Source organism: Stegodyphus dumicola, chromosome 9 (genome assembly GCF_044657685.1).
Source record: "Stegodyphus dumicola isolate Sdum_Otavi_A_Nest chromosome 9, ASM4465768v1".
Taxonomy (NCBI): domain Eukaryota; kingdom Metazoa; phylum Arthropoda; class Arachnida; order Araneae; family Eresidae; genus Stegodyphus; species Stegodyphus dumicola.
In genome coordinates, this window is record NC_140776.1 from 40387610 (window position 1) to 40413693 (window position 26084).

At 31.4% G+C, this 26084-nt stretch overlaps 1 protein-coding gene and 1 non-coding gene across 4 annotated transcripts in view; both read left to right on the forward strand.

Moving 5' to 3' along the window:
• nompB (intraflagellar transport protein 88-like protein nompB) overlaps positions 1-22099 on the forward strand; it is an 81981-nt gene extending 59882 nt beyond the window's left edge. Inside the window, exons 21-25 of one of the 3 annotated variants that reach the window (XM_035375012.2) lie at positions 8201-8319; positions 10358-10464; positions 10613-10697; positions 20659-20790; positions 21842-22099. In XM_035375012.2, the coding sequence (XP_035230903.1) occupies positions 8201-8319; positions 10358-10464; positions 10613-10697; positions 20659-20790; positions 21842-21948 (550 nt within the window). In that variant the 3' untranslated portion in view covers positions 21949-22099. Of the gene's footprint in view, positions 1-8200; positions 8356-10357; positions 10465-10612; positions 10698-20658; positions 20791-21841 lie in introns of those variants that run through there. The other 2 variants (XM_085823346.1, XR_015042958.1) reach the window with 2 other exon arrangements.
• TRNAT-UGU (transfer RNA threonine (anticodon UGU)) lies at positions 17490-17562 on the forward strand. The gene has a single exon. It is a non-coding gene; the product is annotated as a tRNA-Thr (tRNA).
• Positions 22100-26084: the final 3985 nt, after the last annotated feature.

Below are 26084 nucleotides of genomic sequence, written 5' to 3' on the forward strand. Positions count from 1 at the left end.
GGTAAGAGCGATCTTGAATCTATTCTTCTGTTTTTGAAAAATGAAGTGATATCTGAAGAGAGAATTAAATTAGCGCGTTTTTCTTTTGATAAAAGTAGAAAATCTAAAAGTTACATTAATGATGAGTCTAATATTCCTACTTGTAATGATTTGTATACAGGAGACAAATTTAAAGAAAATGCTCCTATTAAGAAAGTTGAGGAATCGTGTTTATTTTGTGATAAGCCACATTTAACAGAAAAATGTTTTAAAGCTAGTACGCTTACATATCAGGATAAAAAAGATTTAATATTTAAGAAGGGTTTATGTCTATTATGCTTGAAGAAAAAGCATATTTCTCGTAACTGTAAGTCCAAGGTTAAGTGTTTAATTTGCCAGAAAAGGCATTTGGCAGTAATGTGTCAACAAGTTCCTTCTCAATTGAAAGAGACTAAACAAGTAGAGCCTGTGGCGAAAAATGAGGTCAATGTTTTGGCTAGCAGATCCGCGAGCTCCGATGTGTTACTACAAACATTAATCGTAAGGGTAAAAAATGGCAACAGGGAAAGGATAGTTAGAGGGATTATAGATACGGGTTGCGAGAGAAGTTATTTAACGAAAGATATTACAGATTCTTTGAAATGTAACAGTGTTGGTGAAGTGAAATTAGTTCATAAATTATTCGGAGGTGTAGAAACAAAAGAAAAATTGCATTCTAAATATATAGTTAATTTGAGTAGCCTTGATAATAAATATGTATGTAGTGTGCATTGTTTAAGTGAATCTGTTATCTGTTCTGATGTTAAGAAAATACCTAAAGGTCCTTGGTTGAAAGAACTTCGTAAATTAAATATTCAAGTGTCAGATGTAGAGGGTAATGCTCTCGAAAACGCGCAGCAACATTATTAACGAAAGCTCATTCTCCTAATAACATACTTCTTTTTACACTCCACTTGCGCATGCGCATTAACAATTACCAAAGGAGCTTGGCAGATACTGCCATCTGTTGGATAAACTATTCGCTACATATTCCTCCCACCTGAATTTACTGGGAGGTAAATTCACACATCTGTTAAGTATAATATATGCATAATAGTACAGTATACAATATTGAAGTATAAAATTATGCCTACCAAGATGTTCTAATTAAATTGAAATACAAATTTACCTGGAGATGCAGCATTCCATAATTTTCTAGACATATTAACAAAGATTCTAAACCTGACAATTGGTATTACAGGTACTTTTCATCCATAAAGAAAATTGTACGCATGTTAGGTTGGATTCTTAGGTTTTACTTTAAATTACGAAGAATTACAAACGAAACCTCCAAAATTTTGTCAGTTTCGGAAATTGAAAGAGCTGAGATAACTCTTATGTTATTGGTTCAAAGAGAATCATTTAAGAGTGTGAACGATGATAAAATTAAAGACCTCAGACCTATAGTTGATCGTGATGGTTTGATCAGAGCTAAAACCAATATTTCTTATCGCGACGAAACTGATCACTTTAAGTTTCCTGTCATTTTGCCATCTGATCATGCAGTAGTAAACTTACTAATAATGAATGCACATAATGAGCTGCTGCATGCTGGTACTTCTATGGTGATGTCTCATTTACGGGAAAAGTATTGGATCCTCAAAACTCGTAAGACAGTACAAAACTGCATTAGAAAATGTGTTAAATGTCAAAGATTTAAATCCAAAAGTTGTGATGTAACTCCAGGAATTTTGCCGAAAGATAGAGTATGTGATGCAAATGATTTTGAGATAGTGGGTGTCGATCTAGCAGGACCCCTCTACCTTAAAGATGGTCGAAAAGCTTATATTGTTCTTTACACATGTGCGGTCTATAGGGCCATTCATCTGGAGTCAGTAACATCCTTGACAACTGAAGCTTTTTTCCAGTCATTGAGACGTTTCATTTCTCGTCGCGGAAGACCATCTATAATATACTCAGACAATGGCAGTAATTTTAAAGGAGCGGAGAGCCTTCTGCATACAATTGTTTGGGAGAGTCTGCGATCAAAAGCCGCTGAGCAAAGAATTCAGTGGAAATTTATTCCTCCTTCCGCACCTTGGTGGGGCGGTTGGTGGGAACATTTAGTTCAAATGGTGAAACAGATTCTGAGAAAAGTTCTAGGTCGTGCTGCCCTGGATTACGAGGAGTTGCTTACAGTACTATGCGACTGTGAGAGAGTAATCAATACTAGGCCACTTACCTACGTGTCGGAAGACGTTGAAGATTCATCCCCATTAACTCCAGAAATGTTCTTGCGGGAGATTTCCAAATCAGGAGTACCTGATATCGATACAGTGGATAAGGAAAAACTGAGTAAACGAGCTAAGTATCTACAAAAGGTGAGAGAACAACTTAGAGCAAGATTCCGTGTGGAATATCTAGGACAGTTACGTCAGCAGTCCATTAAAAACTATAGCTAAACCTCTCCAGGTGGGTGAAATTGTTCTACTTGAAGATAACAACAAAAAATGTGCTTTTTGGAACCTGGCGCGTGTCATAAAGCTGCTACCTGGTCGTGATGGACAAATAAGACTTGCTGTCATAAAAACAGAGACTTCTGAGTTTCTGAGACCAGTGCAAAGACTGTACAGACTTGAGCTGGATAACCCAGTCCAAAAGGATATGACTGAAAATATTCCTATGACTACCAGCAGTGGTAGAACTGTGAAACCAGTGATACGTCTGTGAAATGTTTTGTACTTGTTTGAATACTTTTTAATAATTTGATTTATTTTTATTTTTCTAGGTTTAGTATTATCTGTTAATATGTCTAGAAAATTATGGAATGCTGCATCTCCAGGTAAATTTGTATTTCAATTTAATTAGAACATCTTGGTAGGCATAATTTTATACTTCAATATTGTATACTGTACTATTATGCATATATTATACTTAACAGATGTGTGAATTTACCTCCCAGTAAATTCAGGTGGGAGGAATATGTAGCGAATAGTTTATCCAACAGATGGCAGTATCTGCCAAGCTCCTTTGGTAATTGTTAATGCGCATGCGCAAGTGGAGTGTAAAAAGAAGTATGTTATTAGGAGAATGAGCTTTCGTTAATAATGTTGCTGCGCGTTTTCGCTCTGTAAATAAAAGTATATTTTTATATCATAGATGTTCTTTACTCTCTAATGCGAAGCACTAGGTTAGTGCACGAATCTCTTCTGATTCAGAAACCATTTTCAAACCGTGGATCACCACAATAGGGGCTTTCATAGTTTTGGGAGGGAATGCAGTCAGCCTGACTACAGCTTTCTGTAGTGCCATTAAAAATAATCTAAATCTGCAGTTCCCAAACTTTGCTCCGTGGAGCCCTATGATCTCCATTTAAATTTTTCCATGGGCTCCACAGTTGCTTCTGGAAAACAAAATAATAAATAAAAATAAAATAATAAAAACTGAATTTAAAAATAAAAAAAACAAAATGTATGGAATAAAAATAAGAATATTAGAAGCTTCACTCTGAATAAAAATTTGCTAATCTAGATTAGTGGCTCCTTTAGCAGCTGACACTTGATCATTCTGCTGGCATTATCTCCAAACTTACTGTAGAAAAGGAGGACAGAAGAAATTGAGTGGAACGTCCACTGATTCGAGAAGATTCGAGAACATCCACTGTGTTCGAGAAGATTCTCTCTCATTCTCAATCCTTCAAAAAATTCCAGAATCTGCTCGAAGGTTTATTAAACTTAGGCTCATTAAACAGAGCTTGTCTAGTTGATATGGAGTTAATTCACAGTGAATTTTCATAGCAATGCTACCGATAATTTTCTGTGCATTTCTTCTCTTTGTGAAGTTTTTTAGTATAGCTAATAGGTGTACATTAATTAGTGTCACATTTTGTACTACTCATCTGCTAAAACATCGAAAAACGGCGATACATTCCTGGTAGAAAAATGTTACATTATTGATTGACTTGAGTGCTTTGCTTAGTTTTCAAGCAGGTAAGTGTTTGTGTTTTTGTTATCAGATTTTTATTATTTTTTTTTAATGCAAGATAAGTTTTACACAAAATAAACAATTTTTGAGTCTTTAGTGCCACTTCAATCATCATTTGCAAAACACAACAGAAGTGGAATAATGGCAGGGGGTATCCTCCAAATAACAAAGGAAGATACTTGAATATACAAGGAAGAGCCAAAACATTATGACCACCTACTCATTAATGCGTTACACTAATTTTGGCCTGCAAAACAGCTGCAACTCACCTTGGCATGGATGTCACAAGTTCTTAGTAGATGACTGGAGACAGATTGTACCAAATGTCTAAGCAGCACTCATGTAGTCAAGATATTCTGACATGGTAGTGTTTGAACTGCTACTGCATGGTGTCCCAAATCCAACAGTGTCTACTGAACTGTATGTTCCAAAACACTTGCACTTGGACCTTCATTGTATTGGGCTGTCAGCTGAGCCACTATCTGGTATCGATTGTGCTGTACCTAGCGGAAGAGTCTCCAACATCCTTTGTCTTTGATGATGCATGGACATCAAACACCTTGGCGTCTACTGCTGGTTTCATCGTCATTTATCCACTTTGCATAAATACTAACAATGGCAGATCGTGAACAACCTACCAGTCATGCAGTTTCAGAAAAGCTCGTTCCGAGTCTTCGGACCATACAATATCAATTCTATCAAATTCACTTAGATCAGCAGCCTTTCTCATTACTTGCAAAATAAGTGCAAGAATGATTCCTTACCTTTTACAAACAGCAGTTAAATACCATTTCACTTAATCATGTGCCCTCCATGTCATCCAGATGAGTTCATTGAAAAATGTGGGTATAATAATAATGTTTTGGCTCATCAGTGTAGCATTCATAACAGCAAATGATGGTTAGCTTTTATGCCTGTATGTGTAATTTGCAGTAATGCGTGGACCAGCAGTGCCATTTTTCTGTCTAAAATGTGATGTAATTTGGGGAAAAACTATCTTGAATTGAAAGAAGATCTGTCTAAAATTATTGAGAGCATGTGCAAAGAAATTTGGGCTGCATAGAAAATCTTAACATCACTTCCCTTTAATGAAAAAGTAAAAAAAAATAACATATAATTCAAGTTACTGAGGCATATGCCATTTCAGCGATTCTAATTAAACCTTGTAGGATCAAAATTGTCAAGTGTTTACTTGATGAAAAATCTCAAAGTTAGCCTTCAACATCCTGTAGTCAAATAACACCTCCTTGGTTGAATCAGAGATATGACTGATAACATGAAAGAGGCATTTATCAGTCATATCCGGTATACTAAATTCAGATTATAAATGGATGAATAGACTGAGATTACTGAGTAGATGGTTTCAATAGTATTTGTTTGTTACACTTACTTACAAAGTTATCAAAAAGGCTTTCTTTCGAGATTACTACCAACCATGCATCATTGAATAAAATACTTAATCTTTTGGATAAATCCTTTTGATCAAACGTAAAACCACCACATCTGGCCTTGTATAGATTAATGGACTGGGTTACATTTGTAATGTTCACAATCTGCCATTGGGGGGGGGAAACATCAGGAATTCATAAAATGTAGACAAATATTCAAACCCACTTTGAAGCTTTGACGCATTCATTCAACTATTAGTTTCTATCAACTCATTTGAAGGTGCCTGATGACATTAAAATGGATATTGAATGAGTTCAGTATGAAAAATATAAATGAATGCAATAAAATAAAAAGCTTGTCTTGAGGAAGCAAAATTAGCGGTGTTTTTTTCTCAATTACATATCCCTGTAAAGCAGTATTTATAAAAATACCAAAATAAAATACAGAAGCTGCAGAAATGCAGAACTAGATATTTGTTTATAATTGATATCATCTGTGCCTAAAATAAGAAAACTGTTATGGAAAAGAGCAGTTCACTGGTAAGTGTTTGAATGCTATTTTTATGTTATATCTTAACTTAGGCCTATTGCTGTACTACAATACGCTCTGGTTGCACTGTTATTGGTAAAAATGAATAATAAAACTTTGAGTAACAAGTAATGAATGTGTATGTACTTGAATTAAATTAACCGAATTGAGTTTATTGTATGGACGTTTTTTACTGTTGCTGTTACCTGCAGTAAAAAACCTGCTGTAATGCAAAAGATTCAATTTATTGAACTATAGAAGAATGTTTATATGTGTCTAAGTTTAACAGCTACATGTATACTTCAGTATAACTGAGAAAAAAATTGTGATATGATTAATTTCAAAGTTTTTAGCTCTATAACTTCAATGCATAACAATTGTGCAATAGTTTAAATCTCTTTGTTGAGCATTTTTATTATATATCTCCTCTTCCCCCCCCCAATATCATTATTCCTAAAACCTTTACATAATAAGATATAGGTTAGGCCAAAGGGATCTACCATAGCAAATGATTGTGAAAGGTGTTCCACAAGTCAAAATATTTGGGAACCGCTGATCTAAATAAATGTGTATTTTAAGTTTTGGAAGGAGGTTTATCTTTTAGCAATGGTAAAAGGCGTACAAAAGAGCAAAACAACTTGAAAACTGCTTTTCTAAAAGAATTAGGTCATAACTAATTGAAATAACATAATCTTCACTATTTGGAAACAGAAATAAAACAAAATTAAAAATTTTAAGTAATTTATTTAAAAATTGAGTTATGTATTTATATAGTGACTTCATTTGTGATTAGGCAGGTTTTATAAAATTGCTTTTATATTAGCTGATCCCTTCTTTTTTTTTTTTTTTTTTTTTTTTTTTTCTTTCCCATTTTCTGCAGAGACATTGCTAGCTGTTAGATATACAAGATTATAAAAATATTATCAAATCAAGATATGCTGAAAACTAAGCACTTATTAATTAATAATTGTCATCTAAACTGTAGTTTCATAGAAAAGTTTGCCAGTGATTGTAAATCCAATAATTATAATTGCATTCATTATAATTGGAATAAATTTGTTACACTTAATACAAAATTATTTCTATAGATCTATATGATGATTAAAATCTGAGTAATGTTCTTGGGAAAATGACATAATAATTTCAAAACTTTTAAAAAAATTAAATACCATCTATATTTCATGAATAGTAATGAGGCTAATGAAGTCAAATATCTATTTATAATAGCCAATTATATGGATAAAAACGACCAAATTTTTAATAAATGTTTTTTTAATTGTGTTGCTTATTAATTTCAGAAATTTAATTAAAAATTATCATGTTATATTTTCCTGTCTCAAGTTAATCTATCATGGAATGTCATTTTTTCCCATTTGGAAACATAATGCAACTGTCGTCATACTAATGAGACAGATATTTACTGCTACTAGGATAAAGTGTTTCATTTTCTGATATATTCATTTCATATAAATTTCAAAGTTAAACATGTTTTAAAATATCCATAAATTTATTACTGCATGTTAACTTGCCTGGGAGTATAGCCAATAAGTAAAAGTCATATAATTGAATAAAACACACATCGTGTAAACTGGAGTTATTTTGAATGAACTGATATTTTATCTTTAAATACTACATTAATATGGCAGAAAGAAAATTTAAAAAATTATGTATTAAGTCACTAAAAAACAATAACTCTTGATGTACTTATAGATCACATTCTCTTAGGCTGCTATCATATGTCAGTTAGTTTCGGAAGAACAACTGTTTGGAAAATTTTTTCTGCTTTGTCACAACAACCAATCACCATAGATCGCTTTGGGTTTAACACAGGGAAAACTGGTTCCCCATTACAAACAAGCTGATAACTGATTGGTTGAAAACGAACAACTTGCATTTTTTGGGGGAAGGAAGGAAGGAAGGAAAAAGTCACACGTCTTTTCTTTCAATAGTAAACCAGGCAGAAAAATTATCTGAAACAGTTGTTTTTTGTGAAACAAACGCTGTGTGATATAGTAACTTACAGCCTTACAATACTTAAAGGTCCACCAGCGGCCGAGTGGTAAAGTCGAGGTTCGAATCTCGCGAACGGGCTGGCTGCATGGGTGTTTTCGGGATTTTCCCAATGTGTAAAGTGTATACGAGCCAGTTTCCCTTAGAAAGTCCTACCTTGTTTAGTGGTAGCTCCTATGATTTACATCAGTAATTTTAAACTCCCTCAATTGAAAATCTGTATTGCAATTTTTAGCTTTCAAATAGCATAGAATTTTAGTAAACTAATTTTATGGTAAAAACTAAATTTGGAGGTTTGATATTTCTTTTAAATTAATTATTTCTCCAATAGACCGAATCAAGTCAAATGGAAGTTAATGGTAGCAGCATGTCAGAGGAGGAGTGGTAACTACCAACAAGCATTTGAAGAGTATAAAGCTATTCATCGCAAATTTCCAGATGATGTGGAATGTAATTATCTTTTCATCTACAGCTTCAACTAAAAAAGTATTTATTAAAGGAAACTAATTTTAATTTTTGCAAAATATGAATTGCTTTTTGCTACAAATAATAAAATGCAAAATGCAAATTTAAAGTGAATATTCAGTAATTAAAAAAATAAGAATTTATATGCTTTCAGTGGAGAATTGTTGATTAAAAAATTATCTTCTTTTTCAATGGCCAGACAGCCCAGGATGGGCCCTTGCCTTCCTCAGAATCGAATTCCAAGCTCTTCTATCCCTTGCCTCCTGGCCATGGACATCCAGTTGGTTATTTTTAAAATTCTTGTTTCCAAACAGTCAAGCCACCTCCCTCTTTTTCAAGTGCCGAATGGTCTGGCCGAGAAGATCTTTTTAGCTACTCGATTTTCATCCATTCTGCACAGGTGTCCTGCCCATTTAATTTTCTGAATCCTTATATATTTTACTATATCTATTTCTTTAAAGGATTTATAGAGTTAGTTCTTCTTCTCCAGATATTGTTACATTTTATGCCACCAAAAATACTCCTCAGAATTTTTCTATCAAAGACAGAAATGATACTTTTAGCTTTTTCTGTCATTGCCCAGGGCTCAGCAGAGTATGTAAGAATGGGTCTGATTAAGCTTTTGTAAATTAAAATCTTCGTTTTTCTGCTAGTGAAGTTAGATTTCAAGTATTTTTTGAGACCGAAAAAACATCGGTTAGCATCTGTGACTCTACTACGGTTATCGGACATTAAACCATTGAGAGTATTAACTTCTAATCCTAAGTATTTAAATTTGCTAACAGTTTCAAACTTGTAATTCCCAATTTCAAAACAGGGACTGCTGTTATTACCACATGGCATGTATTTAGTTTTATTTTGGTTGATTGCTAGATGCATTTTGCTGGCTGCAACGTCTAGAGATGTAAAAGCTTCTCTAAGTGACTTGGGAGTGCGTGCGACTATGTCAATATCTTCAGTAAACGCAAAAATCTGAACAGATTTGTTAAAGATAGTTCCACGAGTATTAATGTTGGAGTCTTTTAAGACTTTTCGGAGGGCAAGGTTAAAAAGCAAGCAGGTCAGTGCATCACCCTGTCTGAGCCCATTTGAAACAACAATAGGCTCAAAAAGATTATTCTGGATTTTAACCCTAAGTTTAAAAAATTACCTTCAGCTGAGTTTTATAATTCAGTGTTTGATTTTATGTATTTAAATGATTCCATATCTATTAACTCTTCTAAATTCTAAGATTACTAAAATAGAATTTTACTATTTTGTTTTATAATTTAGCTACTGGAATAAAAATTATATACTAATACTGATGCAACATGCTAGTAATTCTAAGAGCAGAGTTCATATATATTTTAATATGCTTTTGCTTTAACTTACAAAATTAATGTTTAATGTACAAAATTTGTTCATATTTATGTTTGCATAAGGAAAACGTTAGAGAACATATTTTTGTAAACAAGCTTGATAAACAATAAAATAAATTTATAAGCTTGTAAACAAAAGTATGGTGACCAACAAAACAAATTTATGACTGGTAAAGCAATAATGTATTCATATTGATAAGAACACTTTTATCCACAAGCAGTACACTCTATCCATAACTGAAACTCCTATATACATTTCACAGATAATAATGAGGTAACAGTTTTATCTGATTTTGAAATCCTAACTATACTTTCAAAGATTATTAGAGGAATTAAAGTGACAAAAATCAGTATAATACTTTTATTTCAGCAAAAAAGTAGTAAGAATTGTTATACATTTCCTGTAAATTAATGCTTTATGATTGATGCATATAATAAGTGAAAAATATCTGATTGTAAATACTTAACCATCTCACCTTATAGTTTTCAGAGACTTAAAAAATCTTAAATTTATTGGCTGTCATGAAATGAAATTCTATTAAAGCTTTAACATTTTATGTTAATTAAATAAACTTGTGGTTGGCATTAAAAAAGTAGTAGTGATATTAAGTATATTTTATAGCTAGAAAATTAATGGATATTTTTAATTTTCATACTAATTATAGGTCTTAGGTTTCTTGTACGCTTATGCACAGATTTAGGTTTGAAAGAAGCTTCTGAATATGCTGCAAAACTGAAAAAAGCTGAAAAAGCTAAAGAAGTTAAAATACAGGTATGAATTTTTTTAATGTGCTTACTACAAACATATTAATTAACACTCTTATAATAATTTTCCCCATTTCATAAATTGTTAAAAATAATTAAAATGATTACTTCAATTCATATAGTTACTAAAAATGAATTTTCTTCTCCCTATATAGAGAACAGCCAGTAGTGGAAGTCGTCCAGGAAGTCGAAGAAGTAGTGGCCGAACTTCTAGAGATGGTTCTGCTAGTAGTTTAAGTAGTAAGAAAACTATCCATATAATACTTGTATAATATTGATTCATCTTTCTCTTTTTGAATTATATATAATTAATTTGTTCTATGTATCATATTTAGTTAATTAAATTTGATAAAAGGATTTTTTAGATTTAATACAAATAAAATTACATATTTATTTCTAATTTATTTTTTAAACTTGTGTTTTTTTATTTTTATAAATTTTTTGAAAAAAAACTTATAACCTATAAAAAAATAGCCTGGCTTTAAAACAATGGCAAAATTTTAAAGGTTATAGATTATAACCTTAAGGCGTAAGTGCGAAGAATTTATGCGATACTAATAAACACAGTTAAGACACAAAAATTTAATAGTAAAAAGACAAAAAAAAAAAAAAAAAAAGTTTTGTAAGCCATCTTGCTAAGAAAACTGTATATTGATATGATGAACTATGAAAAGAATGAAAATAAAATAGAAAAATGTATGTCAATACTTAACATTGCTGCAAGAATTCTAAACATATGCTGCTTTTAAAAAATTTATGATTTTGCTGTTGAACTGTATGTCGTACGAAAAAAGCCCACCAATGCTTGAGGGGTAAAAGTTTTCCATGAAAAGGAGGCTTACATAGAAGTAGTTGAATATATCCATTATGTAGGCTAGTTAAAGTATTGCTCCTCTTTTTTTCAAAAGCTTTAACTATCACAATTTTTGTTAACAAGAAGCTGTAATCATGCTTCCAAAACCCTGCTTAGCAAGTGGCTCTTTGAGAGCAGCATACTCCAGTATGATAAAAAGCACAGTATAAAAAGCACCAGTTTCTTCACACAAAGTAGGTAAGATACGATGCTTAAGTGCTTAACCTCTGATATACTTAACTAAATTTATTGCATTAATTAAAAATTATTTTAAATTCTCTTTCGGTGCACTTGCATGACTGTGCAACATGCAATGCACCAGAGCCGTAACTAGGGTTTTCTGTGCTCGGGGACAAGCATTTCTAAGAACACGTGATTCGTTCCATTGATTTTCGTTATTGAAAGAGGCAAAAGCAATGTTTAGCATGCATAATAACTTCACCCTAAAATAGACAGTAAAACTGATTGCATGATTTACTATTTCCATTAATTTCATATAATTTAGGTATGTAGTGGCACATCACATAGCGTTTCAATGTAGTTTCATCTAGAATGACAGCATTAGATGTTTTGCCATTCAGAGTGTTTTTTACTTCAATTGAATTGAGAAAGTCCTTAAATGCAAGAAGTTTAAAAAATATACCAAAATCTGTTAATACTGTAAAAAGAACTGTTATAAATTTTAGTAACAGTGTTTTCAATTCTTTGAAAAATAATTAACTGAATTAAATAGTACAAAATTTATTCTCACATTTGATGAATGGACTAGTGTACAAAATATATGTTATTTAAATATAAATATTCATTCAGAAAAGAAAATTTTGAATATTGGACTGACATACATCTCAGTAAGTATGCCAACTACAAAATGTGTAGAAGTAGTTGACTCCAAATTGGAGGAACAAGGATTATCTCTGAAAGAAGATATTGCCTCCATCACCACTGATGAAACAACGATGATGAAAAAAGTTGAGAAGTTAATTGATGCAAATCAGGAATTATTCCATGCTCATGGAGTTCAGCTTGTGATAACCATTGTTCTACATCATCAAAATCAAGAGGGGGGGAAAGCAAAATACCCTGAATTAGAAACTTCTGATAATGACTTTGAAAAGAGGAACAGTGTAGAAAATGATAATACAACTGTTGAAATAACCTTATTTGGATATGAAGAAGATAACAGTAGCTAGAATGAAATATTAACTTACCAAGGATTGCTTTCTGTGATTAAGAAAATTCAAAAAGTTATTAAGATATTTAAACATTCCCCTACAAAAAATGCCGTTTTGCAAAAATATATACTTACCGATATGAAAAAAAGAACTTATGTTAATATTAGATTCTGAAGCATGCTGTAAGAGTTTGCTCTTAATGATGGAACAATTTTTTAAATTAAAAATTCCAGTTCAGAAAACATTAATTGACTTAAGTTTACAAATTAATTTTTCCGATAGCAAATTTGATTTAATATCTAAAACTGTATCAGCTCTACTTCCAAGAAAGCTTACTATGGAGAATTCCAATTTATTAATAGAGAATGCAACAATAAATGTTATGTTGCAATCACTTAAAGATCGGGACACACCACTATGTGAGGAATTATACAATGCACTGAAAATTCGCGTAAAGAAAAGGCATGTTATAAATTATTATTTTATTGCTTTTATTGATAATATTTGATTATAACATTTTTCCTTTATTTTATCTTTGCACATTATAAATTTGTTTATATTTTTATAGTTTATGAATTTTTTCATTTTTTGTATAAAACTTCAAAAAATAAAAATGGAAAAAAATATTTTTTTTTTTTTTTTTTTTTTTTTTTTTTAAAGTTTTTTTGAAAAATTCCTAATACCAGTATTACAGTACAGCATTAAAAAAAATACCGAATACCGGTATGGTCCAGTATTGCAATCACTTATTGCACCCTGAAGGGTTCACTCGTGGCAACTCTGATTAATGTTTCTTAAATTAAGAAACATTAATCAGAGTTGCCACGCTACCTGGATAACCGGGAGAACCGGAAAAAGTCAGGGAATTCGAAAATTGACCAAAAAATTCAGGGAAAAGTCAGGGAATTTAAGTATTTTTGTCAAAATCTGGAAAAGTCAGGGAAGTTCATACAATGATCCCGCCAAAAAAAGCGATTTTTGCGCCGACGTCGGAAGAGATAACTTTTTTGGCGAATTGTGTATCACGTGAGTGTCATTCGGGCAGCTGGTTAGAATAATCTCCATGTATGGTACAATGGGATTTGGCGATATGATGATGCGCAGTAAACCTGTCATTTTGGTCTTGGCGACAATTCTCAAAATCATGCCGAAGCCTTACCGTATACTAGAATTTTACCGCAAAATCTTTTTAAACTTTTTTTTTTCTTTTTAATAAATACCTTGCCATTTTGCAGTAAAATAAAAAATAGTAATCTGTCATCTAGGCTAGCCATGTAATATAACTATATTCGCTAAAATATCGTTGATTATTCTAATTCAATTTTTAAGTAATTATCTTTATTTTTATGTTATTCGTATAATTTAATGATGCTTCTTCCCTCTAAATTTATTATTAGTAAATAATATTTCCAAATTTCAGGAAATTTTCTCTGGCATAATCTTGAAATTAATTCCAGCAGTATGATGACATACCATCACGAAATTTAATGCACATATTTTTTCCTTATGTATGCTGCGAAATAAATATAAAATACCTCAATTTATTAAAATAGATTTCTTTCTTTCGTTTAGCTGCAGAATGTGTGCAAAAAAAGCCTTATTTTATTCCAGATTGGGAAGATTCTAATCTCAATCTTCAATGGAGAAAACAACAATTATTATAATTATATTTGTGTTTTCAAGTGTTAAGGTGCTTTTTAAGAACATAACCTCACACAAATTAAATTTACCTAAAATCTAACCTAACTATTTAGCATTGCGTTGTGATTTATAAGGACCGGATTAGCCTCGTGTTGAACTGGTGATGATCATGAGTAATAATTAAATAAAACATACATTTGTTATCCAATGTATATATCTTAAATTTTATTAAGTTTCTTAAGTGGAAAAGTAAACAAAATTATCAAACAAAGTATACCAAGAATAATTAAGAATAAATGTCCTCTGGGATTTATTGAATAATTAAGTGAATTTGCTACACAATACAAGTAATACCATAATTAATTTACCTCTTAGCGCAGCCAACGTACATTACGTGGATAGACTGGAATTTTCTTGAAACACACCTGGAAAACCTAGAAAAGTCAGGGAATTTTCATTCTCCTGTTTAAGTGGCAACCCTGATTAATCTAAGTCACTTTCTGCGAATCTTTATCAAATAATTTTTTGCAAGTCTCGTCAAATAAAAGCAGCACAAAATACTTTTCATCTTTATTGAATTACATTACACTTTTTTTTTCTGGCTTTATTTAAAAAAGAACAGAGATTGTTTGGTCATGTTTTTCACTCTCTCCAGATAATCACTCAATATAAGTCACACTCAGGGCTTAATTTCTAAAATTAGAAGTGCCGGAGCCCTGTGGCAGACCGTCAGCAAAGAGGAGCAAGAGTAAACAAATAAATAAGATGACTTTTAAACTCATTAACAATTTTAAAATTAAATAGTTTTATTTATTGAAGTAATTAAATAATTAAAGTAATTAGATAATTAAAATTAAATTGAATGTAAAGAGATAAATTAAAATTTAAAAAGGGATTTTTAATATAATTTTATTGCTAAAAATAAAATTTTTGAGATAAAATTTCTTCTACTGAAATTCTTATTTAATTACATATAAAAGAAGTGCCGCAGCCTTCTTATTTAGGGGTCCGGTGCGTTCTGGCTAGAATTATGATCTATTACAAAAACAGCTCCGGTGGGCTCCAGCCCAATTTAAACTCTGATCGTAGGGGGGAAAAGTTCTTCTGTCATCGCAAAAATTAAATATACTTATAGCTGATGAAAATTCAGATAATGCTAAAAACAGGGCGAAACAGAATGAGGGCGTGATGATATGAGTAGGTGGAAACAAAAAATGAGAGAAATATTGGTGAGAGAGAACATTTTCATTAACCACGGCTCTCTGATAATGTAATTTTAGCCATCATGTCAGGGGTAAAATGAGTCCTGAATCTGACTCCTAAGGATGAATGTAAAGTTGCTGTTTACACTTTTTGCCCCCCCCCCCCCGTATTTGGTTACATTACTGGATACTGTGGGAAGACGATGTATAGGACGTGCTTGTACAGTTTATCTCAGTATTTCACTCTTATTGTACTCGCTGTCACTTAACGCACAGTTAAGAACACAAATTTTCCTTCCTGCAAGGATAACTAACTGTAACCATCGATAACAATATACTAGATACGATGGCATTTTACACGTTCCTAAACAAGCGCACCCAAATTTATTGCCCTTCTTAAAGGTTTCCGTATGTGAGTGAGGGGACTTTAGTTGAACGTCTCATGCTCTCATGAGTTCGGATATCTAGGGAAATAGAGTATTGCAAGGTCTGCTTATTGTTAAACTAAAACGTTAGGAATTCTATTTTTTATTTATTTATTTTGTTGAAATTGTGGCTCAGTTTTATAAAAAGAAGTACCGGAGCTCATTTTATTTATGGCTCCGGTGCGCTCCGGCTAGAATTGTAATTTATCTTAAAAATTGAGAAGTAGCGGAGCAGGGCCATGTATGTAGGAGGTACTGGCCGAGCTCCAGTGGGCTCCGGCGCAATTTAAGCACTGGTCACACTATAAAGCAGTGGGTTCAAATATATTTAAAATGAGTCATGAAAAGTTATCAATATTCATATTGCATAATGCTTTTATTTCATTTATAATTATTCATTAATTCTTAATAGATATACATATGATTATTGGAGGTTTTAAGGCAACAAGAATCAGAGTAATATTCATAAATTTGATTCTTATTGCCTCCAATAATCGTTATTTGGCATGTTATTTTAACTCAAATTTACCTATGTTTATTAGCCCAAAGAGCATTAGCCCAGAAGGGCTATCAATTTCGTTTTGGCATTTTGCGTCGAAAACTTAAAATGTCCGTTTCACTTTTCAAATTGTTGTCACCAAATATTATTTCCCTGTGTTATATTTAAAGAAATTAAATAATGAAGAATCTGCATAAACGCATGTATGTTTCTCGTATGAAGACAAAACAACAGTACCTAGAGCCATCAAATTTTGAATAACATAATCCTCCACCGAATATACGGTTGTACAGGGGGGGGGAACTTTTATCTCCAGCGTGCGAAACTGTGTATTCGAAATTTTAAGGATATGCTTATTTAAAAATTATTTTGCGATTCTGCTGTTGAGTTGAATTTTATGGTTTAAACGTTAAAAAAATGGCCCTTTGGGCGTAATGTAAATAATCTGACAGCTTTCAGATTTATTTTGGTTTTTTAATATTCCTTTATTTTATTATTTTCTTCTATAATTCTTTGTTCTTTCCTGCTTGTTTTTTCCAGAGCAGTAGCATATATATGGCTCATGATAAGAGGCCAGTAGTAGATTTGATACTAAAATATTTATCAAGCTTTGCTGTAGAATATGTCTATAAAAAATAATGATTTCTCGTGTTCTTTCTTGGTACTTCCTCATCTTATGTAGTGCTGGTGTGTTTAAAGAAACAATATACAAATATATCTTGCAAGTGAAACTTTTCTTCGAACAACGAAAACAATTTAGCTTGTTGTGTAGCAACATTTATCTTGTTGTATAACAAAATAATCAGGATCAAAGTCCAGTCATAGTTGTATTGCTCTTTCTTTGATGCAGACAAGCCAAGAAAAAGAAATTTCAGAAAGAAATATAACAATGACCGTTTTGAGACTGAGCTTTTTGAAACTGTGCTTTTTGAAACTGTGGATTCACCAAAAAATTGCTTCCATAACCTGTGGATTTTTATAAAAATAGGCATATTTCCATACGTCCAACTAATTATCACCTTAGAGAATCGAGAAAACAATTTTTTAGATGTTTATTTACAGTATTTCATAGGTAAAATTTAAATATACAATATGGCATTTTAGCAACTGTTACATTTCCTCCAAAAATGAGGGGGTGGGATGCCATAAAAAAAAGGTGGTGGATGATGAATCTCCACTAATTCCCAGTCGCCCTTTAAAAGGGGGAGTATATAAGGTATTTTTCTCGCCTTCTTAGCATGCCTTCGTAATGTAGTGGTCAGCACGCTCGACGTGTATTCGAGAGGTCCGTGGTTCGATTCCCGGCGAGGGCATTGCTCATTTTTCATCTCTCGTGCTTCGAAATAACCTAATGACTCTATAAGTCTAACAAATGATCACTTTAGATTATCATATGACATGTGATGAAACTTACCGACGTCGGCGCAATTACCTTTGAATTTCTTGAGTATATGAGAACATTCAGCTTTACATGATCATTTAAAAATGAATAAGATATGCATGTGTTAGATTCTGACCAATTTAACTTGATCTCAGAATGATGTTCTTGTTAAACAAAGCAAGAAAAATCTCAAAATATTAAAGTCTGATGATTAAAAAAACTACCTCTGACACTGTAATCGGCGAAAAAATATACATTTATTCGTATGAATCTGAAAAGAACTGGGCGTTTCAAAATAAACCAAACTTATAAAAGCTATCTATGCATGAAGAAGTTATTGTTATATTTTTTAGAAAATCTGCCCATGCCTGAATTTTTACTTGGAGGGACATAGAATAGTAAATGCTGATTGTTATATGATAATTTGTGTGCCAGAAATAGTTGCTAAACTAAAAAAGAGGAAAAAAATCACAAAACATGGCCTCATTCTGCATCATGATAATATAAACTCACATTTTCCCATTTCAAACTGTCCGTTCAGTTTCAAACTGAAGCATGGAATCAGCATTCACTGCCTTTTTTCTTGTTTCCAACAATCAAAAATAAACTGCATTGTCTCTAATTCAAGAGCTCTGAAAAAAAGCATCTGATGCCTATAAATTACTTGTTTCTACTATACAAATTTCTGAATGGTATACAGTCAAAAGTCGTTAATCCGGACTCGTCGGGACTTTGGCGATTCCGGATTATCGATTTTTCCGGATTATAGATCATCAGTTTAAATCTGGTAAGATGGCATGCAGAAATTATAAAATTAAAAATATGAAACCATAATTTATGAAATAAAGAACAATTATGATCTAAAGGGTATCAAAATTCACAAAAAGAAAAAGCTTAATATTTATTTGTTTACTTTATTAAACATTTCTTTCAATGTAAGTTGTTTAAGTTGCTTCGTTTTATGTGATAATACTTTCTCTTTAATTCTATTAAACAGACATAATTTCTTGTTTAGTTACAAAGTTTCGCTGTTCAAGTCCTATAATTGCTGTGTCGAGAATACCAACTAATTTGTCAATCGAAATTTTTTCGTTTTCAATAACCTCTGTGTCACTTTCTTCACTATTGGAAGCGAATTATAATGACGAGGAACTTGAGTTAAATCATATCAAAGATGGAGTACATCGAGATGAAATACTACACTTAGTAAGGAATTATAAGCCAAATAAAATAAAAACATCTGCCCTGAAGATAAGGATAGTGCTGACAGATCAACTTCCAATTCATTGCGCACCACGACGTCTCCCCCCCCCCCCGGCCGCAGAGCAGCGTGAAACTGATAAACAGATTTCGGAATGGTTAGAGAAAAAAAGGATATGCCTTTATCCATTTTTTGCAGCAATTCCACTTTTTGTTTAATGGACTTCGAAACATACTTTCGCTTTGTAAATGCTTTACATATTAGTAAATATATATCGGAAATTCTATTTGACATAATCGAAAGTTCAAGCTTACTTTTATAAAGTTGCTCTAACAGTCTGAAAAAAATAATAAGCTGGATCCAATTTGAAGATTAAGGAACAACGCAATCTGCAACATTAACTGAATTAGATCATTTTAGCTTAATTTATACCATCCGTTATACATTAAACGCGCATGCGTAAACGCATGCGCGTTTAATGTATAACGGATGTATAAATTATGCGCATGCGCACACGCATATTCCCAGCCGTAAAGGTCTTACGCGCACGCTTGTTGACGCATGCGCAGAAAGGTTGTAGCTTTGAGGTCCGGATTATAGATCATTCCGGATTATGAGTGTCCGAATTAATGACTTTTGACTGTACCTCTTTTTAAAATTCTTTTATTCAAATGAAAAACTGCTGCGCTGCTGAAGGCAATTATTTTGAAAAGAAAAAAAAAAAATATTTTCATAAAAAATTTATCGCATACTATTTTATTAAAACTTAAGTGGTCTATGTATCTATACCTTATGGGCAATGTAAATTCGACTTAATTTCCCTTAAAAAAAGTTCTGTGAAGACATGAATGTGAGCCAATTTTTTATAAAAGCTGTTCAACAAAGGCTTCCCCAGATACTGCTTGTGTTCTTTACCTTGATGAAATCAACCAACCGACTTTCATCTTTCATGAATACATTTCTCTCCTTATGCTCTGTCAGCCAGTCAAAAAATCAGGACTTAGTACCTGTTAAAGCAAAGAATAAATTTTTACCTACTTCACTACTAAATAAATACAGACAAATAAGAAAAATCCATGATATATTTTTCTTACAATTGTGCAATTTTATTAAATTAGTTAAATTACTTAGAAATCTGATAACATTTATAATGCTTTCAAAGAAGAAAATAACTTGGAACATTGAGATTTTAAGATTTACAATGTCAGTAATCATTTACAGTTTGCTTAAGTTTTAGCACTAACGTAATGCCACATAGTTCTGGTAAAATTTTAACAACATATAATTTATTGACACTTCTACAGTCATATATCCTGAATTACTTCTGAATGCTATAAAAAAAGTGCTGTTAATATATCGATGTCTCTATTTTTGTTTTATTTTCTAAAGAAAAAGTTGTGCTTTTTATTTTAGAATTATGTTCTGTAATTTAAAAGAGAAAAGTATGTTAATTTTATTCAATTTATAGTATTCTTTTATATTTAAATTGATTTTATTTTTATACAATGTACCGTTTATTGTAATTATTCAGATATATGCAAAAAGTAAACAGTATGTTTATTAACACTTAACAGATATGTAAATTAGATAGATATAACATTTGTTTACATATACCTGTATATAAAATTTTCATATTTTAAAACTTTTGTGGATTACCTCCCTACTTGTGATAATTATTTAATTTATTTTTGTGATTTAATTTAGTGGTTAATATTAAATATAGTGGCACATTAAACATACTTGAATCTAAAATTAAATATATTATTAACAAATAAAATAAACTTTTACGGTTGTAACTCATAGTATGCTTTTATCTTTGTATTCTAGATGCAAGTTTACCATTAGGAAGCCCTAGACAAACTCACTCTGGACATTCACTAAGCACCTCGGCTAAAACTTTAAACAGTGCTCAGAAAATATTAGAAACTGATGAATCTAATGCAATTAATGATCACCAAGGTTTGTTAATCATTATTGCAAGAATGGTAATTAACATGCTATATGGGTATCCACAGAATATTATACAAGACAAGAGGTTAAGACTGGAGATACATAATTATATCATAATATAATTTAGGGAGATTCACAAATAGATTATAGAATACACTACTGCATCAATATAAAAACATATATGCTGTCTTTTCCTTTCTCTCTGTATATATATACAGGGTGTTTCAGCAATTCGGTTACAAACTTTCCGGAAAGATAGAGCACACCTAGACAATTGAAAATCACATAGCAATGCATGATCGGAAATGCTTCCTGGCATGGTAGTGATGACATGAAACACAAGAAAGGATAGATACGAACAGGGTGAGAAAAGATGTTTATTAGATATGCGTCTCCACCTGAATGCAACATATCCTTAACATTGGATTAGCAGGAGTGGTCCAGGTGCATTGGCCAGTAAGATCGCTACACCTCACTTGCATTGACTGCTTCCTTTGGGGGGGGGTTACATCAAGACACTGGTGTACGAAATCCGCGTTAAAAGTGCTAAGGAACTTGTTGCACGCATCGTGGCAGCTGCTGGGGAAGTCCGGGACACACCAGGTATTTTTCATGCGCCGGAGATCTGAGGCCTGCATCACGGTCCGGGGTCATAATTTCGATGTCACGAAATTTAATTCTTTCTTTAATGAAAATTGTTGTCGGCTTCTGTTTACATTTCTTGATTTTTGCTGTACTAAGCCTAATAAACATGTTTTCTCACCCTTTTCGTGTCCATACTTTCTTGTATTTTGTGTCATTACTACCGCGCCAGAAAGTGTTTCCGACCATGCACTGCTACGTGTTTTCCCATCTTCTAGGTATACTCTTATCTCTCCTGAAAGTTTGCAACCAAATTGCTGAAATACTCTGTATATGCACAAAAATGCACATTTTACTTACGTTGTGGATGCCCTATATAATAACTTTAAATTTTGAATTAAGATGATGAGTAAACAAAATAATTAATTTGTTTGTAAAACATGGAGATATTTTTACATACATTATACTTTCCTTTTAGACATAATATTTGATGAAAAATTTCCTCTAGGACGCCCCAAAACAGCCAGTGGAAATAGAGATGATTTTGAAGATGAAGATCTTCCACCAGAAATCTTGCCAGATTAAATTATATGGTAAGAGATGCAGTTATTGAACAACATTATGTTGTTACCATGAAAAATGTAACATTTTCTAAAACACTTTGAAAGTTTTAAATGTATATTGTATTTATTTAAAATAGATTTATATTAATTTTAATTAAAATACCATTATTTGATTTGGCTGCCTTCAAGGGAAATGTTTTACTTATCTGTGTTCATTTAATAGATGACTTTTATATTTGATATCTCAGCTTAAGTTTCAAAAATTAAAAAAGATATATTTAGCATGCCAAATTTTGCAGTTTTTTTCATGGAAACAGGTAATTGATCATAAACTCAAAAATTGTTGTACTGAAATTTAATAAACCTCAAAAATAAGGCATAAAAATGTCAGTGAATCAATACTGATCTTGCCAAAAAAAAATCAGATACTTAATAAATAATGTATATGTAAATATAAAAATCCTGTTGCAAACTTACATATTTATGAATTTCTTTAGTTGTCAGAAATACTGGATATTTAAAAATTAATGAAAATAAGGTAATTCTCTTTTATCAGAATAAAATTTCCTAGTATTCTACCAATGATAAATTATTTCCTTCACTTTCTATTATTGTATCACATCTTATTATCATGTAATTTTAGAAAATTTCAAATTGCTCTCTTCCTCTCTCTCACCTTTGTTATACAATGTACAGTCTTGTAATTTTTAATGGTACCATTAGATCAACAGTTCAGAATTATTTTGCTTAGAAATTTTGATTGATATACATTAAAATTAAAATATTTTCTCAGAAAATGTTCTACATTCAAATTTTTGTAATGCAGGAAGCACCCTAAATGTTAAAATGTTTATGGGAGGCTGAATATCATGGAGGAAGTAAGTAAGAGGAGAGGCCCTAACTGGTTTTCCCCATTCACTGCTTTGAAGCAGTGGCAATCCCATCATGGAGACCAAACCATTTAGCGAATTACTATTAAGATCAATAGGTTTTGATATGACCGGATGTAAACATTTTGTAATTACGTCGTAAATATATGTATGAATATATATTTTTCTTTTTCTACAATATTTCAGAGTCCTAAGTACTATGTGAAAAGAATGCATTTTTAAACAAAATTTCGTTCTGAACAGAATTAAATGCTATACTTTTCCCAGAACAGTTTAATTTGAATGAAATATTTTCACAAGTTTCCGTTAATTACATTAAAACGAATTTTAAGGTAGTTCGATTTTATTCAGTTAAGGATTACAAAAATTAAGATCAAAGTTTATTGTATTATTAATATTAAAATTAGGCATTATTTCTTTTCTATTTACTGAGAGCTTCTTCCTAAAATACTTTCTCAAATCTGACATGATTTTTTAGCATCTGAAGCATCTTTTAAATCAAAAATCTGAATCAATTTATAATTAATGCTCTGTTTGGTGAGCATCTTTTATTTTAATAGTGAAATATGTTAAATATTGGTGCTGATTTCCACATACTTAACTTTCTATGAATATTTCTGAAAGGGAATAAAGAAAAAGATTTTTTTTAATACTATTTAAAACTTGTAACTGAGTTATTATAAAATGTAAGGAAATAATTCTTTTAATAATTATCAGATTTTTTTTACCCTTAATTTCAATCATACATATTCTAAAAACTCTTCTCTACTACGCATCTCGGCCAACCAGTGGCCGAGCGGTAAAGTCTCTGAACACTGGTAGTTCGGTCTGAGGTTTGAATCCCGCGAACGGGCTGGCTGCATGGCTGTTTTCGTGGTTTTCCCCATGTGTAACGTGTATATGAGCCAGTTTTCCTTAAAAAGTCCTCCACGAAGGCATCCCTCCCCTTAGGCAGATAGCTCTAGTGTGCTTTGCCATAATTAAATAAACCAACCAATAAACTACTACGCATCTCGTAGAATTTGCTTTCCAGTACGAACAATTCTTGCATAAATAGTTTTATAAACGTACTTATCAAGAGAATTTCAATTTATGTTTATAATTAAATGTTAAGGTTTTTATATATTCAGAAAATATTTATAATTATTATGAATTTAGATATATTTAATAACTATATTTCTTCAGAGTAACTTTCACATGAGTTTATGAATGAATAAATCCTTCATTTCCAAATGCATTTATAAATAACTGAGTAAATATTAACGTATTTTGTTAAAGGCAGATACATGCTTTTTGGAAGTATATACATAAATACCTATGTATATTTAGTATTTTTCACTTTCAGTGTGTGCAAATCCTGTAATTTCGGAGAATTCACTATCTTTTTCAAGTAAAGTAATTTACAATAATTTAGCATACAAGTATTTTTTACATAAAAATTATGTATAAATATAATTTGAATGAAAATTACATGCATTAGTTTTAATACCACATTAATTTAATTTTCCCATTAGTTTTAATACCCCTAATAACTAAGTTTTCCTTTAAAATTCCTCCATGATGGCATCTCTTCCTTAAGACAGACAGCCCTTGCATACTTTACCCTATTTAATAAAAAATTAATCTGACATATGTGCCTAATTACAAATATTTTAACATGCATAATTTTATATTTACATTTAGACATCAAGTTTAAAATTTTTGACTTAAAACAAGTTTTAGGATACATTCATTACCAAATCAAATTTTCTAACAAATATATTTTGGCAGAGCATAGCGATTTTACTCAGTTTAATAGTTGTCTGATAATATAATAACTATCCCATTTCACATTTAAACATTAGCTTCTCTGTCATCAGATTGCAATCTTGGTTGCCTTACTCTGCATAATATTGCTTCATTTTTTAAAACAGTTAAAACAACTAATTTATCTAAATTCACAAATACCTGAAATTTTCATATTGCAAGGTAATCCAGAAGGTAACAATATGCTAAATATATTGATATGCCGATTAATAACTTTGATGATCCTTTTTGCATGTCTTGAAGCTCTTTCAAAAATAGCAGACCACTACTCAAGTATATGTATTGAATAACAAAGATTTTTCATTCATAGTTTTGCATTACATTTAGTAATCAATTAAACATGTTGCTAAATAAAATTTTGAAAAAGAGAGACAGAACTTTAATTTTTTTTTTTTTTTCATTTTTCAGTTATCCAAAGTGATTATCTTTAAGTTATATAAAAATTAAATGATAATATATGGATGACAAATCATGTATTTTATTTAAAACATTTTGGTATTTGAAACATACAATAAAAGTAGCGAATACTCTATCAAGGATATCGAAAGATGTATACAATTTTAAAGGTACTGCAAAATTGCTGTTGCAAGATATCAAAAAATAAACAAGGTGTGATTTTTGCATAAATGTCAAACTATACAAATTTCTATTATCCATCCAACAATGAATGTTTCTTTTATGCGGAAATGCCCCACTTTTTGATTTATATGGAAATGTCATGTGTGGAAATACTATTAAAGCGCTGTCAAGGAAGCTCTGGATGTACACAAAAAACACCCCATCTGGAGACCAAAGCCTGGTAGCATTGCTTCAGTCATAGTGCGGGGTTGGCCCCTCACCTCCATGCTGTGAATACATATTCTAGTAGGCCTGGATTTGAAATTTTAGACTAGGCATAAACATTTATGATGGTAGTCTTTAAAGAGTAAACGTTCTTAAGATGCATCAATCCAAAAATTCTCTTGAGAAAATGGCAATATCAGAAGAAAGGTGCAGGATTTTAGATTCTACCTTTGGTACATTTAACGGGATAGAGATCACATATATAATCCATCACATATATGATTGCATATACAATCTCACATATATGATTGCATATACAATCATATATATAATATTCAACTTAATTAAATAATCCAATTCCAATGTATATAATATGAAATCTAGGATTATCCAATATTTCAGTCTTTGAGCAGAGCAGTACCTCCCAAGTTTTATCAGTGGCTTTGTTAGATATCTATAATCCATTGAATTTCTTGAAAAGAAGATGATATATAATCTGCTTTGATGAATGGAATGTCATGTCTCTGTTCGGATTTTGAAATGATTATTAACAGACAAACTAATTTTAGAGCTCTATGTGTTAACTTTATTAACTGATGATACAATGCAAAAGATAGTCTAGTGCCTTACCATATATATGGAATTCCTTAATTCCTTTCTTCAAAAATATGTAACATTG